The sequence below is a fragment of the Leptinotarsa decemlineata genome, unplaced genomic scaffold, assembly GCF_025532065.1.
Source record: "Leptinotarsa decemlineata unplaced genomic scaffold, Ldec_3_MD MMD2_tig00026369_RagTag_RagTag, whole genome shotgun sequence".
Lineage (NCBI taxonomy): Eukaryota > Metazoa > Arthropoda > Insecta > Coleoptera > Chrysomelidae > Leptinotarsa > Leptinotarsa decemlineata.
Window position 1 is genome coordinate 6216714 of NW_027412709.1, and position 19551 is coordinate 6236264.

General features: G+C 31.5%; 1 protein-coding gene across 5 annotated transcripts in view; it reads left to right on the forward strand.

Moving 5' to 3' along the window:
- LOC111507510 (uncharacterized) overlaps nucleotides 1-19551 on the forward strand; it is a 484193-nt gene that overhangs the window by 419495 nt on the left and 45147 nt on the right. For 3 of the 5 annotated variants that reach the window (XM_074185259.1, XM_074185256.1, XM_023162821.2), the window contains exon 2: nucleotides 19122-19241. In XM_074185259.1, the coding sequence (XP_074041360.1) occupies nucleotides 19146-19241 (96 nt within the window). In that variant the 5' untranslated portion in view covers nucleotides 19122-19145. Of the gene's footprint in view, nucleotides 1-16525; nucleotides 16718-19121; nucleotides 19242-19551 lie in introns of those variants that run through there. The other 2 variants (XM_074185258.1, XM_074185257.1) reach the window with 2 other exon arrangements.

Sequence of the window (19551 nt, forward strand, 5' to 3'; positions counted from 1 at the left end):
TTTTCAGGCGTTCCAAGGAGATGCATATTGTAAAGTCAGAAATGTGGAAAATCCGCTCAACTCTCTATTTTCCCCACTTCTGATTTCAATTCGATAGTATATCATCGTTCTATCATAGATGTATATTTTATTCATTTATATTTTCAACGATGTTTGGAATGGAATCTCTTTCATGAGATTTTGTCAACCAATTGAAATCGATATTCCCTTGATATAACTTCACAAATTTTGAAGTATGTTATTTGGTTTCATAAACATTTCAGGTTTTTTGATGAACTTCTTCCAGTGTGTGTTCCCAGGCATGTTCTCCTAACCCTTCCCATGTTTCTCACAGACCCACCTTCCAATCTAGTTCCGTACCGAAGACTTTGGTTCCTCCACATCTGTATATATATATATATATATATATATATATATATATATATATATATATATATGGAGATATACAGGAAAATCCAAGGAATCCCAAATTATCTTTTTGCCTATATCTCCTTTATTCGCAGACATATTGAAAATCAGTCCACATCTTGCTATTGGCACTTGATGTGGGCTCTCAGAATATGTCCATGAATCTTTTATACAGGGTGTCATCTGACTTGGGCCACCCCCATCTTTGAATTTATAAATACAGACCTGTATTTTTTGTTGTAGTTTTTAGATCGTAGACGTTCACTGAAAAATTGAATTGAATTTTATATTTCGGGACGTTTCGGTATAATTCGATTATAATTGTGTGAATTTTCCCCCTTTATATTACGGCCCTGGAAATTGGTTGACTGAGTTGAATAAAAACCTAATAGCAACTTTCACGTCTCCCTATGTATCGTAGAATTTTTCGATAGTTTTTTTTTATTTTCAGGTACCTATTCATATTTTTTCCATTGCTCCGAGCATTTTCTACAATGAATAAGAAAACCTTTTATGATTATTTGAAACATATCTACATTAAAAATATATTATATGTGTTTTAAAAAGCTGTAAAAGAAATGATAGCAATAATAACATCCGAATCGAACACTATAATTGTAATGAAAATTGAAATGACGTAATTTATATATAGTACCAAAAAAAATTAATGGCGCAATAAATGGTCGAATTGGAGTCCTTCCATTTCGAGACATTTTTAAACTTGGTTTTTCCATATTATTTATTGCCTTTAATACACTTATTTGCTGCATTGTTGCGAAATCATTAGGAATCCTCAATCACGAGTCTTCCATATTTTCTATCTCTCTGCCAGCGTAAATCCTATTTTTCAATATCCCCCATAGAAAATAGCCTAAAATAGTAAGATATGGTGATCTTGCAGACCATCTTATATCCCATTATTTGTCTCGAAATTGAAGTACTCCAATTCGAACATTTATTGCACAATTACTTCTTTTGTGTATATGAATTACTTACTTCATTTCAATTCTCCTTGAAATTATAGTGTTCGTTTCGGATGTTATTATTGCTACCATTTTTTTTCTGCTCATCAAAACACAGATTATTTATGATTATCTGAAACTTAGATATGTTTCAGATAATCATAAAAGGTTTAAGAAGTTCATTGTAGAAAACGCTCTGAGTAATGGAAAAAATATGAATGAGCCTAAAATTGAAAAAAAAACTCTCGAAAAACTTTACGGTACATAGGGAGACGTGAAAGTTGCTATTGTGTTTTTATTCAACTCAGTCAACCAATTTCCAGGGCCGTAATTTAAAAAGGAATAATTCACAATATATATAAATATAATATAATCGAAATATAAACTTGAATTCAATTTCTAAGTATGAAGTGAACGTCAGCGATCCAAAAACTACAACAAAAAATACAGGTCCGTGTTTAAAAATTCAAAGATGGGGGTGGCCCAAGTCAGATGATACCCGGTATTAAAGATTCATGGATATATTCTAAGAGCCCACATCAAGTGCCAATAGCAAAGTGTGGACAGATTTTCAATATGTCTGTGAATAAAGAAGATATGGGCAAAAAAAAATTCTATACATCATTGAATACGTCTCAAAAATACGCAACTTTGCCATGATTTAACCGACACTCTATTTCTTATCGTTTACGAGTTCCCCATGTAAAATTTTAATAGCCCTGTATATTCCTAATCATACAAAAATATACTGGTTCATTTCACAACGATTATTTCATCCGTATTCACTAAATTTTGAATTGTATAAAAAATGTCCACTATTTCCCAATTATTTCAGAATATTTCGTCTTCTCACTTGATTTACCCATTGCATTATTCTGTAACTTGAGTGATTTAATTCAAAACGTTTTAGATCATTCCGTATTAAGCAGTTAATTGTCGTCCTCACGCTGTTAATTTGCGAAGCAATTTCTATTCAACAAAGAGTGAAAAGAAATCAATGAATCATTCTACAAAATTGTGTCTCACCACAGATTCCATTCGCTGTATCAACTCCAACATTTCTTATCTCCTTCACTTTCAAATTTTGAATCACAAAAAAGCGAAAGTAACCATCTTTGCATTTCACCAGATTGAATGAAGTCAATCTGCTTTCTACAATAACTGAGTGACTGAATTATTGGTATATGTTTCAGTTTTTTGAAAACGTGTTCAAACGGAAATCGAAGATGTTGAGCTAGAAAACGAAATTTCGTTCAGTCCCATTTTTCTGCAACTGATGAAATCAATGGGAGGCGAGTCTAATATTCGTTATGAACAATTTAAAAATACAAAGAATTTTTGGACCTTGAAAATTTTTTTTTGAGTTTTGAATCACCTTCTCTATAATTATTAACTTCAATCCGGGCATCTAAATTCAGAGCTGAGATATTTGAATCAGTTGGTCAGCTGTAAGATGAGGATATTTGTTAAAAGACATATAAACCAGTTAGTAACATGAAAATCACAAATTATGCCCGACTGTTCTTAAAGTGAACTGTCTGGCTTTTCTCAGCATCAAATTCTACACAGAAAAAACATCTCTGTCTGATCAACTGAATACTCATTGATTCAATCATAACATTCCTCTTGGTTATCAAGTGAATTCCATTGTCGACGTAAGAACTCATTGGATGGGTTATTGAAGTATTGTATTCATTCTCAGTAAAGAGTCTTGTCATTGATTTCGAAAGGCAATAACTATTCTTGTGGTTGTAGGAAATATTGAATTATTCCAATCATGACTCTAACTGACGTACAAAAATAGCTGATAATGAAAGTTATTGTATAATTTTGAATAACAAGTGTAGTACTTTTCATTAACCGTTTTGGGTAATATCACAATCGAAAAATAAAAACAATGGAGAACTTCAAACTGCTAAAGGAATGGACAAATTCTGGTTAATCTCAATAAGCTACTGCATAACTCCAATAATTTTTTTTCAACGGATAAATGTTTTGTTCATCAATAACAAATGTTACTAACCTTTAACCCGTCTGTCAAAAATATGCCTTTAGTGGTTTCAATGTTATCACCAAAGTTTCAGTGAGGTTGTCCTGTTCTTCAGTGTTGGAAGAATGAAAGAGTGAGTAATTCCAAGCAGAAATCTAAAACTCTCAAACTGAAATCAATAAATTCACCTGAAAATTTACGAAAATTGATGTTGAAATAGTTCAATTTTTTATCATTTTACCCAATGACAATTTGATTCTCATTCACTATAAGGACGTTGCCCTCAAAGTTAGACTTGGAATGGTTGATAACTTTATACTCGTGTTTTCGCACACAGAAACTTGATAGTAAAATTTTGAACAGCAAATCGTGTGCATGACCTTTAATTGCCTGAATAGTTCAGTATCCACCTGAATAGATAGTAGATTATATGAAAATTATTTATACCGTCTTTCGAATGATATATTAATTTTCAAATCCAATGGTAAAGAATTGAGTTATTATGATATTAGTTACTTTATGCAAAAAATAAATAAGTTTGTAACTGAATTTCTTCTGAACTGAAGTAATTATGTGTTATGACGGTCAATAAATAATATTTCAGTAATTATGAATGGACTGATCCGTTACTACAAATTAAAAACACACAAATTTTCACAAACTCTTTTTTATTGAATTCTACTTGTTATTTCAAAATTTACCTGCTGTCTAAAAACTGAGATTGTAATTTGTTTTGCAAACAACCAATCAAGTAAGATAGCTTACTATTGTATATAAGAATTGGAGTTCACTATGTACTATTTATTTCTACCAATGGAGCGAAATGCGTCTAAAATCAAAATGCTATTAGTGGAAATTGTTTAATTATTAACATAGATAATATCAGTAATTGATTAGATGATAGGTAGAACTCTCATGGAAAATATTTCAGTTTGGTAATTAATAATCAGTATTCGCATGAAACATTTTGAGGAAAGTAATCACCTCAATCAATTATATGTATTAGCCCAACATTAATGATAATTCATATAATTTGAGTGATTTCAATGTTGGGAGTTCATTTGAATATAGAAAAGTGTTTTTTCTGTGTACTAGCAGAGCTATTAGTAATATAATGTATTTATCATTATTCATCAACCAATATAATGTGAATTTTAAAATAACAATAAGGCAGCATATTCCTATGAGATAATTAGGGTTCAGATAATATCCTTGACAACTTGTGAAAAATGTAGAAATTATTATTTTTTTCATAGAATTTAATAACGAATGTGTGAAGCAGTTGTTCTAGATGGACATTTTCTTCCAGTTTCAATCTGAAAAACATCGGTTTAGATTTATTGTCTTCACATTTTCGTAAAAAGTCATCTTTGATAGTTTTTCATTTTTCTTTCTATCTTTGAAATTTTTCATCGTTTTCTCAGTTCGAAAATACTACAGGATCTCATGATATGAATTCTTATAGTTGAATGAATGAATTTTTGTGCGATTGTTCTGAATCAACAGGTATGCTTCCTGCAGCGTCAAGTATGTAAGAATGTCTTTCTTTTTTTTCAAATTACTAAAATTTTGTTCACGAAAAGTCGAAAACGAAATATCTATGAGGAAGAATGCGATTCATTTCGAAGTTGATAACTGTTCCTGTAAGTGAAAATCAACGTCATTACTTTGTGATTATCCTATAATTCAGTTTTTATGATAATACATTGATGCCAGCGGTTTCAATTGTATGTTTCAGTTCATTATTTGACTTGGAATGAGTGTCCCGAAAATACTGTTTTCACAATGCTAGCGTTTCTATTCATAAAAGTTATGAGACATTCTGTAAACAATCTCGTCACGCCAATAATCTACTTCCAAGTTTTAATGTTTCACTAAAGTCCTTTCGCCGATGAAACGTTTTCTTCGAGATATTATTTTTTGAAATAGTGACATTAATAGGATTTTTTTCACTTGCGTGTTCGTTCTCTGTCACGATTACGTTCAAAATTGTACATGTGGCATAATAACAGCAATTTTATAATTTGCCTATTATTTCTGATACAAATTAACCATACAACAACCGTAATTATTCATAGAGGAACGCAACTATAAAAGCGAAAGTAGTAGACATTACCTTTGCTCATTCGCCAGAGCGTCAAATGACGGTGCACGAAAAAAATTGTTTTGTTGTTTCTCGTTCCGAAAATGAAAACCTGAATTATATTTACGTTTCGTAAATTCAAGAAAATTCTGAACAACTCTATTTTACCACCACAAAAAATATGCATAGAAATAAAAAGGAAATAGCATCACTACAGAGATGTCTCTACTACTACTTACAGATTTTTGTATACGGTTGATACTTACATTTTTTATGGATTTGAATAAGATATCATTCACCTTTTTGTCGAGAATGTCCTATATCTATCTCTATCGGTTTTCGAGATAAAAATAATTTGTGCCAAATATGGTCTAAAACATAGCCCTAGTTGAACTCGAGTACATCAGTACTTACAATCAATAAAAAATTAAAATTTTGATGATAGTTTGGACAAACTGTGATATTTACAATATTGTTACTCTCAATCACCCTATTTCTGTAATTTGCTGTACTTTCACATGTTATAGCCCAGAAAATCTTACTTTTTGCCTAGAAATGCCTGATTTTCGGTATAGTTCTTACTCTTACACATTCCAACTTTGGTTCTTCTTCATCTTTCCAATTAGTTGGATCAAAAAAAGTTACACACCTATCATAACTTACAGAAAATTGCTTTCACAGAATCATTCAATCACATCCACTCATTTTGCAAATCGAAAATGTACGGTATCATTTATGAAACTAGGACATATTTTTTGGACGATTGCATATTTTATTATTTTTTATATCTCGTTAGATCCATCAATCAATATATTCCAAGGAGAAACTAGTCATCTCAAAACGCTTGTAATAACAAAATTACTTCACTTTTAGAATCGACTACAAGTCACATAATATTAAATCATCAATGGGAATTCCTCGAAGGTACCAGAGCATACATAAGTATTTTTTCCTCAATCATTCGAAAGTTAATTATCATATGCAACCGATAATTAAACATCGAACAGAAAAACGTCCACTTATGATATAACTTCAATTCAATAATGAATTTACCTGGATTTTATGTATATATCCGGTAATGAATTGGTTAAACAGTCAAATCGACTATGGGAACCTCTTTCGAAAGTGACGTGTAATATTTGAGCTGTTTTCGTTTGGAGATTCAATAGTTGCTTCAGAGAACAAACATCCAACTCACTTTTCCAATAAGTGATTGAATAAGATGCAACAAAACTCGGTAACACTGCGCGTAATATTGCAAATTAATTCTGTATGGAAATTTTCCATAACTGATATGACTGTTGAGAAAAAACTTCATGGCTTTATACTTTTCCATCATGAAACAAAAGTATGACAAACTTTCAGAGAGAAAAAAAATTAACTCTAATAACTTATTTCTTTCTTTCTGTGCAAGTTTCCACATAATTTTTTTGACGATGAAGAAGTAGAAAACCTGAAAGTTCTTTCAGTCAAAAACGAATCTCTCATAAAAATTTTCCAATTTTGATGAAATTTGTATATCTGGGATTGAACTAACGTATGGATGTTTATATACACTGTCATTATAACAAGATCAGAATTGTTTTTTTGTGACATGAAATCAAAATGATATAGAAGAAATTTGTGTGTTGAATTCCATTTTACTTTTTATTGTTTTGAATAATCATTCCCCAATTCATTCAATAAACAATGTGTTTGTTTAAATTCAACTGATTATTGCATTTTTTGAACACTTCAAAAACCACTGATCATACAATTTGCTCTATTTTAGAGGAAAGTTGATTTTCGAAAGCATCTAGCAGATTCATCAAGAACTTGGAGTGTTACATCTGGTACATGCTCGATTAATTTTTATAGTTGAACAAAACTCCGTTCACCCGCAGCCCGAATCAAAATTATCAACAATCAATTCAATACATGTCTCACTTAACTTCAACAATTGAAATTATTCAACTCATTGCAAAATATTGATAAAATGGCAATCGGCGTGCTATGCGTAGTATTTCATAGCGAAACAGCATACCCGGAGAAAAGTATTATCCTTCAACAAATTAGTTTTTCATAACGTGGACTAGGAGTTCTAGAATATTCATTATTTTGGAGTATTTCTGATATTCATAATACACGACACACGACAGATGTTTTTCAAATGTAGGACCAATCGTGTCTTTTGTTTCACTAGGTCTATCTCCTCCATTCCACGTTAGGCGAAAAACGACTCAATTTGTGCAAGGCATCAACTACTGAAGACGTTACTTCGTGTGTTGAATAGATTATGTCGATAACTTCCAAGCTACCTAGAAAGCATTATATTTGCAGTCCAGTCCACCTTGTACAATAGCAGGATTTATTCAATTTCAACTTGTGGAATTATCGGGTTAATAATCGGGTCTTTTCCAGTTCATATGAAATATTCCATTTGGTGCTTAGCTGATGGCGTCTAGAAAATGAAACATCAGATTGAAAATCTGTAAACGTCGTCGTCTACAAGTCAAAAATTGATCTGAATAAGCTCTGAAATAAGTAACGTATAATCAAACTCACCATATATCTTTCACGGTTTGTGGTTTTTCAATTCTGGCCCCATTATCCCAGACTCATAGTAACCTTTTTTTTTTAAGTTTATCTGTGATTGCCTATTTTGATACAAAGACTGAGGTACTTATGATCTCCATCTCCAATTAGGTACGATTTGCGAAATGAACGTGCAATTGTCCAGGTTTCATTCATGATCCTCAACCGAAACAATAATTCTTGACTATGATATATTTTTTTGTGAAAAATATACAGAAATGTTCGTCCGAACAATTATTTGTGTCAAACATTGTGAGTATTTCAAATTATGTAAAATCATTCAACAAAATAAAAATAATCAATATTCTGCATCATCATTTACAGAACGTTCATTCATTGCGAGACTGAAAGTTATAAAAAAACACCTATTCAATTAATTTTTGATAACTTCATTTTCAAAAAAATTAATTTGCACACAATACATTTTTTCATTGGATATACATCGACCCCGTCTTGCAATAAACTTCGACACGTTGAATTCAAATTATTGTATTCACGATTACCTTGAGAATTTCCACATCAACCACTCTGTAACGAGTTGAAGTCTCCCACCTGAATGATAATGTATCAATTAACATTAACAATTACTCAGACATAATGCATTATGTCTATCATCTAAACGAAAATGCATTAACAGATAAACAAATGGCACCGTGCATTACAAGTAGGCCGGGAATTAATTCACAGAACATTTGAAGACTGTCATTTGAATCAATTCATTGTGCAAACTGAATATATTTTTCAAAATATTCAATCGAAAGGTTGAGACGATCACAAATGATGAGGACAGTTTCATCAAACACATAATAATAAACGAACTTGAATTAAATGCTTACACCTTTAGATCAGGGGCGGTACTTTTTGAAACCAGAAAAAATAACAGTAGTATGAAACCCATTAGAAAATTAATGAGAATATGATGAGAATGAAAGGAAAAATGAATTGATGCTGAAAAATGGTTTTTCTCGATTTCCGACAAAACTACAAGTCCTATGGAGAAAAGTTGGGTGGCAAAGTTGTAGGTAATAAAAAGATATACAGCTATTGTATCTACAATTTTTTTTTACATAATGCCAAAATGTATGTGAAAACTTCAAATTACCAAGTTTTTGGATTTTTATTTTCATCTTTTTCAAAAAATAATGTTTAGTAGCGTTGGCTGTTTGGCATGATGACTGTTTTGCTGTAGTAGTATAGTATAAACTCACAGGCTGAAAAAATTCACCTTGGCATAGCATCACGGTTACTCCAAGTGTTGATACAGTTTTCCGAGCGTTTCATGTATGTTGTTGAATCAACAATAGTTACAAGAATGTTTGAGTATGAAGAAAAAGATGAACGTATTTTAGAATCTGGTGAAAAAACTTTGACGTTGAGTATTTTCAAAGCATCGTAGACACAGCACAGAGTCTTAGGAAACGATGTGAATAAATGACCAGTCACCATACTATGTTTGAATTCTTGTCTTGTACGAAAGAAATGATGAGAAGGAAAAAAGTATTAAACCTCAAAAATCATTTGGAGCTTCAAATATTAGAAAAATATCGGAAAAATGAACTATTTAAAGACCAGAAGGTTTTTCGTGAACTTTTTCTTGTTGAACAAGCTGCTGGAGTTTTAAGATTCATGAACAAAACCCCAAAACCAGTTAGTGGGTATAAAGTTAACGCCTTAGGTAACATCATCAATGAAAGCATATACCATAGCCAAAGTGAGTTTTGATAACGTAAGTGAGAGAGAGAAACAAAGTGCGTAAAGGAAAAAATGTTCAACTTTTTGAAGTCAAATCACAATCCTCACTTGATAAATTCCCAATAGTGATGCAAGAACTCATTCTTCACATGAACATGATGCACGTGGAAAGAACACAAATTATTTTGAAATAATCAACAATATCATCATGGGAAACAATACAAATGTCGGAAAAACTGTTAGAAATATATATTTTGTATTTGTGAATTTGAAAAGAACACCTATTCATTTTGTATTTATTTTGTAATCAGCTTCATATTTATGATTTTACTTCTTTACCTATCAATATTTATCCAAGATTGTTGAACTACAGCAGCAAATTATCAGCTTTTTCTAGAGACATTCATGTAGGTAATGATAGGAGGAAGAAATGACGGTTTATGAATATTGGTTTTAGTAGGGCCAAGTTTCAACATCGATGAAATCTAGCGAGCTATGTCAGTCGTATATTTTCCACTAGTATCAATAGAGATGGTACAAGTCCCTTAGTTTATTTCGATGTTTCTTTATTGAGTCTCAAATCAGACAGGTCGTTTTTTTCTGCATGGAAAACAATAATCTCAGGTTGTACACAGCGGCGGAGCCCTCCCATATATCTGTGAAATTCTCGAGAAGAGGTCCCATTCGATATTTGCTATTCCAGTACGGTGATTGTCCCAAGACATTATAATCCAGTTTGACACCCAACAAGTTAATGAATGCACCTGCATTGCACCAAATGCACCAAACAAGAAACGAATTTTTGGAATTTCTTGGTGTTTATTTCAACTAGTTTATCGATCCTGAAATTCATTAGAAGATTTTCTCGAAAGCATGACATAAACAATAGCAGTTTTGAATTTCTCTTGTTTAAGATGCTTGAGAGTAATAAACACTTTCTATTTCATTGAGGAAACCTGGTTCCACTAATTTCACTCTGTATAAATTAGTTCGAAGGCATGTTGCAGTTTGAGCAATTTGAAATTTTGTTTCACAAAAAACTAATTATTTTTTGCAGTTTTGCATCTTCCACCAATACATAATTGTTAAACTAAAGTGTTGCCTCCACATTTTTTCGATTGAGTCTAATTCCAGTTATGGATAATTGAAAGAAATTTGTTTATTGCTTTTCGATATCCCAACGAATTGATTCAGACATTTTCTACATACACGGCTTGAGAACAAAATGCTTTAAATTAACATTCATATCACCAGACATTTTCAAGAGAAACTGAGCCTGATTATGTTGATCTGATTTATTGCCAAATCGCAACATTGAAACAGAAAACAAATAAATTCTCAAACCATTCATTTTTTTCGTGTGGAGTTCAATACAATCAATGCATATTAAGTAGACTACTAGATCTCATTCACTTATAAACCGCGTAATTCAGAAAGAGAATGTACATACACAGTGGCTAGTATACGAGCCCTTCTAAAAGTAAGAAATATGAAATCAGGGTCATTGCTCAACACTTTACGACGGTCCCATATATAGAACACGTGTTCTCGGTCTGGAAGTTTTTTCAGTTCCGCCCACTATTGATATTATAGTTGTCGTAATTAGTTGCACGCTGTAAGTTCTATTCTAACTTATACCTGTCTTATTCCTGGTGTAAGATTTGTTATGTTTTCATTAGTACCATTTATTTAAGCTGAAAGTAATCAATTGATTATCAACATTAATTTTTCTCGGAAAAAAGAAAAACAAAATCTATTGTGTCGGTTAATTTAAATAACGTGTATATCTGTCTTCCAATCCAAATTACCCAGACAACTTCTAACATTTGTAGTTCAAAAAATATTGTCAACTTTGATTATAACTGGCCTTGCATTATCCTTTTTTCAAAATATTTCCAATACTCCTGAACGAACACATAGAGAAAACTAAGATTCAATGATGGATATTTATGTTATGAGTCGTTTACCTGAAATATTTCGAAGTTTCAAGGAAGTTCTGACCAAGAAGCATATATATGATCTGGAAATTGCCAAATGAATTGAGGGGTGTGTTCAATTTTGCTTATTATCGCCAATGAAGTACATTCATTATTGAAACCCTTTCAAAAAAAGCTTATATTGACTATTCCTATAAATTCATGAAGTTTCTCGTTCAAATTTCAAGAGGGAGTACATTAGATGCAGGCTTTCTTGAATTAATATTCAGAATTGAAAAAATGAAGATCTACGTGAAATTCAACCGAGGATAATTAGTCTTTCCATGAATCGAAATCTTGTGTGAAAGTTTGAATGGACATATTCATCTGAGATTCAACAAATCATTCATCAGCTTTTGTTAGTATAAATAAAACAAAAAAAAATATTTTTTTGGGTTAGGTGTAATTGCTTCTAGAAATTCCTTCATCACATCTAATATTGATAAGGAAATTATTGAAAATGACAAAACATGATTTCTCCACTACTGGGGTATTTGATCTCAGAACCACTATTTGAAGCTCATTACATTGAGTTGAGTTTCATTGATCAAATGAGTCAAATCCAACAAAAAACTTCCATCAGAAACTAAAAGCAATATGGTTTCATGACTATTGCTTGTAATGGAAAGTTTTCATCCTTGTATGGATTTTCTAATTCATTAGCTACAGCACAAATAGAATTCGTGCGTCGTCCTTGCTTTCTGTCTACTGATTAATATATGTCGACATATATAAATCAACTGAATGGGATACTAGCTTTGAATAAATCCACCAGAAGATTGACATTGACATAGGTGATCTAAAATTCTAATTTCATTTCGGAAATTTAGGAATATTTTGATCTCCAGAAGGTTGCCGAATTTCAAATCACCTTGTTATTGTAACAAAGTGCAAACGTCAGATGAATATTAATGAAGCAACTTTGGTTATTAATCACAGAAAAAAATATTATATTATCAAGGAGAATAAGATAAATGAGTGAAATTCTCATAAACGAAAGCACTCGTTTTGGTTAACTAATTATATTTGCGATTTTTTTTGTTAAAATATATTCCACTATTGTGATTATTTCTATCTATTTCCATTGACTTTTTGCGTATAAGTTCATTATATACATTATGATTGGCATGTTTCTTATCCAGGAAATGTTTTGAATGTTATAATTTTGTAACTCTAATAAACTTGCGAAGGAACTTTTATATGAACATCGAATGGTACACAAAAAATACTTTTTCATATTCACCTTGTAATCCAAACAGTCATTATGGAGTTGAATCATATATCATTCACAAGATTGCTATACTATACAGTATACGAAAGAGGTAAAATTTCATTTACATGGAACACTGTTATCCTCAATAGCGAACATCGATGTTTCGGAATGAGACACTTTTCTTGTTGCCTGTTCAACACCAATCTGGATAATATAGATTCATTATATTACGACTAATGTCACGAATGAGTTGAATATACTCATGTGTCACGGATCAGTTAAATCTACTAATGTCATCTATAACAGTACGTAATGGCATTTATTCGCTTATTTCATTCAATCCCAGTCATGGAAATCGAAATCGAGAGGGGTATATTTTTTGAAGAGAATAAGTTTTAAGAAAGAATGGCTAAGCTTTCTGCTCTTTATAAAAAATTGCGGGAATTTTCCAAAGAAATAATGGAAGCAAATAATTTGTGATAGTTTACCCGGAATGATTTCTTACAAGATGTCTTATTGTAATAGTTACCTATTTTTTTTGATGATGGAAAACTGTGTTGCCGAAATTCGAATAGTATTTTCACAGTTCTATCGTATATGTTACTGAAGATTGATTCCTCATTGGAGAAACTCAATCTTATTTCTTTCATTTATATCTATATTCATATTATCAAAGATGATGAAAGTTTTCTCAGATTGTTGCAGTAGCTTGTTACTATTACACACGAATATTGAAAAACATATCACCAATGCACCAAAATGCGACCGAGCATAGATTGAATTTTTGACCATAATCGTAGGTACCAAGTAATCTCAATTAGTTGAAAATAATCACGCTTGTCAAAAATTTTCGTTATATGCTTTCGTAATAGGTCGTACACTTTATTTATGACATTATTCAAAAGTACGAAAAAATGATAATCAAAAATGTATATCTCCTTAGCGTAGGTATGCATAAGGTAACCAAAATATTCAGAACTGAAGGTTTTCCAATACTTTTCCACAGTATAATAGCTTCGAAAGTTAGAGATATATGTCAATTATAGAAAAAAGTGTTTTCGACTTTTCACTTCTCCATCTCCATACTAAAATAGTAGGCAAAATCCGAAAAAACTAGAAAGCGAATGAGTTCAAAATAAACACTTCACAAAAATGTGTGAATTTACATAGAATTTACACACTGTTATGAACTGAAAGAAAAATAACTCTCGAAACAAGTACATTCATTCACATGAACATTAAATTGTATGAAATAAAAAGTCCTTTCGAAATGACTACGGTCATATGTACATTGAATTATACCAAAAGCACACTTTCGCATTCGGCTTGTACTCCAAGCATTTCATCATGAATTTAAATCAAATATCTTTCATAGAAACGAATGTTAGCAGTACGAACTTAGTGGGAAAAATGATTTTCATATAGTCGAATATAAATATTTCAATAGGTGAAAGTAGTTGAGAAAGAATTGTTTTTTCGTGTAATTCAATGTTCGTGTAAAAGTAGTTGTTTCGGAAGAGTTTTTTCTTCCAATTTTTATGAGTGTATTCCATGCATGATCCACACATCTCCGTTTGAGTTTATTTTGAACCTCATTGCTTTCATCCTTCCTTCAAATGTAGAAAGTCAAACCTTTTTTTCTCGAATACTAATCTTTTCTAAAAATATACCCCTCTTTCATTTAATTTCAAATCTGTTGTAGGAGCCAAATAGTTGGCACTAAAGGTTATAACAAATTTATTTGTGACTGCGACACCACGTAATTTTGAAGTGAAATCATATATTGACTTCAACTGAAAAAGAGTATTTAAAGGCATTATCATATATTTGTCAGATTTCTCGTTTAGAATACAGTTCAAGGCTTCTTCTGTGTTATAGTCGTTGAAAGCTATGTAATAAACCAGACCGGATTTCAAAAACATTGTGCCAGTAGAATCTTTTCGAATATTCAAATACAACTTTCAACATCGAACGATTGTAGCTGAATCTACTTCGTTGACAAATGTTTCTTGAGTTGACAGATATCTAGATCTTATACTTATAAAAGCGAAAGTCATTTAACACTCACTCGTGTCTGTTTTTCCGTACTTGTAATTACTAGGAAGCTAAATTTAGTAAATTGGTGCTTCTTAGATCTAAGATGCGCACTAAAACAGGATTTTCGAATAATTCAACTCTGGCGCCCCTCGTGGGGGTGAAAGGGGAGCGTTTACATATGAAAATCATATTTTCATCACTGTTTCTCCGCACCGCTAGATTATTGGAGGCTGTAATTCTATATGTAGGTTAATTTTATGTTGTATATGTGCAGTAAGAGAAGAAATTTCAAATATTCCAACTGAGGCGCCCCCCTGGGGAGCGTTTACATATAAATATTATCTATTCATCAGTGTTTCTCCGTACCACTAAATTTTCGGAGGCTTAAATTTTGTATGTAGACTCATTTCATGTTGTATATGTGCAATAATAAAGAATTTTTGAATAATATATCAACTGAGGCGCCAGCTGCGGAGGAAAATGGGCGTTTATGAAATAATGTTACCTATTCATTACTGTTTCTCTTTACCGCTACATTTTCGGAGGCTAAAATTTTGTATGTAGGTTAATTTTATGTTGTATATGTGCAGTAAGAGAAGAAATTTTGAATATTCCAATTGGGGCGCCAGCCGCGGCGGAAAAACCACGTTCATGAAATAAACTTACCTTTTCATCACTGTTTCCCTATACCGGTATATTTTCAGAGGCTGAAATTTTGTATGTAGTTACGTTTCATATTGTAGGTGTGCAATTAAATTTTTTTTTGAATATCCTAGTTGGGGCGCCAAATGCCTGCCCTTGCTATGTCCTTGAATTTCCGGTGGGTGAATTTATATTTAGTATCAGCATCGCACCCGTGCAGAGACGGGGTGGGTCGCTTGTATTCCTATAACTGTAATTCAGAATTTCGAAAGTCTTTCTGATAGTCAGAATCATATCTGATTTCAACTAGTTTCCTTCAATACTGGTTCAGTTGGTGGATGCTTTATGACAAGTTTGAAAATTTTATATATTTTCGAAAAGATGACCAGAATATTCGTGAAAACAGTCGTATAATGATCCAAGTGATTGGATTTTATTTATCAATTTGTCCAAACAGAAATGATTCATAAATATGAGAACAACTTGCTCACTTTTCAGCCTCGCTATGATTTAACAATCATAACAAATTTCAGTATCATTTATAAAATTTTCACGAATATATTTTGTTGTCTTGTCCTACATTTTTATTAGTTATTGCCCCATCTCTACTTGATACATGATACGAAGGTCTCTCATCATTCATCAACTCATGAGGAAATATTTTCAACAGAATTTCTTGTTGCATACCAATAATCATTCGATTGCAGCGGTTACTGAAGCGATTACAAAATATCCAATTAAACTATTATTACCATATCAAATATGAGTCAAAGAATCATTACGGCAGGTTATTGATTGTTTTTGAATTATTTGTCATTATACCCATCATTTCACGAATGTTAAATGTCATTGGCTCTAAGTTACCACATTTTGTAGGTCTAGGTTCAATTCGTTCAATGATAACTTCTTTCCCTACTACTCAGTCGTCAAATAATTTTAAACATACACTTTTAGCGAAGCGTCAAGATTTTTATTTCGTAGTAGGTTCTGATGTGTTCAACAACTGAAATGCAGTTTTGAGTTACTATTGTTTGGTTTCAATTGGAATTTTCTGTGGAATTATTCAAAAGGATATACAATTCTTGTTTTAGGATATTTGATAGTTGGTATAGTATAATTTTTATTCAATAGGAAATAGAGGTAAGGAAGATTCCATTATGTTATACCTACTCTTTGTTAGTTTCATGGTTTATAACGCTTCAGTGCGATCTGAACGCTGATATTTCGAAACAGAAACAATAAGAAATGTTTGTTTTTTCAATATATTTCTTTGTTTCATTTTGTCAGGTAAAAATATTCATTCTTGTTCAAAGAGTAGTTTTCAGACCTTCAAACAATCGTGTATAGGTAGTACCTTTCAATCTATCCACTATTTCGAAATAAGTTTTAGGAAGTGACACTTTCTCTTCGTGAATATTAATATCAAGAATGTTATATAACACCAAATATAAATACTTTCAAAATGGCCTGGAAAAATGTTAAATCGCATTATTTTGAAATAACTTGTCAAAAAATTTTCGTTTATTTTCCTTTCAGTATCTACATAAAATATAATGCAATATAACAATGATTTCAGTAAGATTTCTAAGATCATAAAGTATTTTCAAAGATGTATCATTTCATCTCTCTCTGAGATAATAAATGAAACTTGTCTTTTTCAGTTATTTAGAAAGTATGTATGATTTGTTTCGTGTTGTTGCTTCTGTTGACATTTTCTGACGTTTTCGTATTTCGATTTTCACCTCTTGACATATTTTTTTTTTAATTGTTGTTAGGGGTATGAAACAATATTTCACCCTCAATGTTCATTTCTAGTAGAGGAAATTATTTTTCCTGGAAATAATTGAACTTATTTCAATGAGTATTAATGACTCAATTTGCTTCAAAATTCTTCTTAGTTGTAAATCACGATAAAAAATTGTATCTTTTGTAGACTCTGAAGAAATAATTTTTGCATAAAAATGAAATCTGATTGAATCGTTAATAGAATTGTTCTCATGCATATTTCTCAAATTTCCATTTTCCGGGCTGAATGACCGCATTAAAATCGTCTCTATGAACAAGTGTACCATATGCCAGTACATAAATTTGTACTCGAATTTGTTGCTTTGCAACATATTTCGTAATTTTTTAAGAAACTGGTGGGTGGTACTTGAAGTAAGAAATTTGAAAAAAAATTCACAAAAATGTTTCCTGTTTCGTAAGTTATCGATATTCAAAAACGTTTATTCCGAAAACTGTTGGAAATTCGACGAATGTTTTTAAAAACAATTTTATGAAATATCCATATTCATTCACGACACATTTCTCTGATGTCTACCGTTTCGGATGTATAATCAAAAAATCCCCAAAAATAAGATCTCTTCCCCCTTCTTCCACCTCATGCTCATCCCTCAGGAACAGGGACTTTGAGTATGATTATCTATCATTTACTTCTTATGAAACTTTCAAGTTGAAGACTCTGATATTTCATGCATGCTACATGTTCATTGTTTATCGATTGGACTAGATGTTCGTTTTTCTAATAATCAATGGTCCTCATTATACAGATTACTGGTTCATTTTGAAGAAAAATATAGACTCAAGACTGACTCAGAGACATTCGGCAAATCATTGAGGGGACATTTTCAGAATTTGAGTAAATACACACTTCAGTTTAATTTAAAAAAAATGGTGCTCGTTAACCTCCCGCCCGCTTTAAGTGTTATATAAGTATTTCAAATGACTTCCATGAATTTGATAATTGAATGCATCCTTATAGAAAACCTATGATGTTGCTTTTCATTCATTCAGAAAACCTTTAAATTGAAAAATTCTCCATTTCGAGAAAATTCGGAGATTTGTTTGCTGTTCAGTAGCTTTGTCATGAAATACATGTGTATTCATTTTCAATGATGTAATAGCGACGTACGTTTCGGCATTTTTGCTGTCTTCACGTACAAAAATAATGATGAATTACAAAAACAGAAATGTACAATGAGTTTGTTCGGTCGTAACTATAAAAAGCATTATTCACTCTTATTATTGCGCTACTCAAATTAAACGTTTTCCTACTCTCCGAAGGATTTCGTATGTATGGTATAGAAGTTATTTTGAGGTTTTCCTTTTTACCACTATCATTTGGTGATTGATGATTTTTCAGTCTATTTTTATTGCGTGAAAGTCGAATCACTTATATCACGACATGTTTTGTAGCTACGTAGCGTACGTTTTGTAATATATGTGATATATTTTTGAAAATAAAGTTTGTAGTTCATGAAATTACTATGGATCTTCATAACAACGGCCAAATAAATCAGAAAAATAAAATCGATTAATTTGTGATATATTTCTCCATTTTATTTCTCATTTCGTGTTTGCTAGAGGTATCGAATCAGTACCCTGTGTAGTAGGCCATTAAAATGTAATTCTTGCTATATATTTCAAAATTTCCTATCGTAAATTTATTAAGAAGCTTGTAGTGTACATGTTCATTTGAGAGAAAGTACCACTGCGAGAACCACATCGCTGCGAATATAACTAATCTGCATTTTTTCTGTTTCAGAAATTCTAACCTACTCTAGTCAAAATGAAGTGTTACGTAAGTCTCGTGTGTTTCTTGAGTGTATTGGTTTACGTGCAATCGGCTCCATTCTTCCCTGGAAGTGCCTCCGCTAGTCTTCAGGTTAGTTGAACTGATTTTATAAGTATGAATAGACCAGAAATCAAAATTGAATTTGATATTTTTGAAACGAGTCGTTACGCTCATGACTCTGGGCGGACTAATGAACCTTCATTTAGTCGTGAAGAAAAACCCCTGAAATTAGTATCAAGTTAAAAAAATGGACTATTTCCATTGACGCTAATGGGAAGATTTTTTTTTCCATTTCTTATAAAACTCTCACAGTATTTATCATAAATTAGTATAATAATATAAAAATTGAAATTGATTCAGAACTGTCAAAGATATGATAAATGAATTGATTATAACCTTT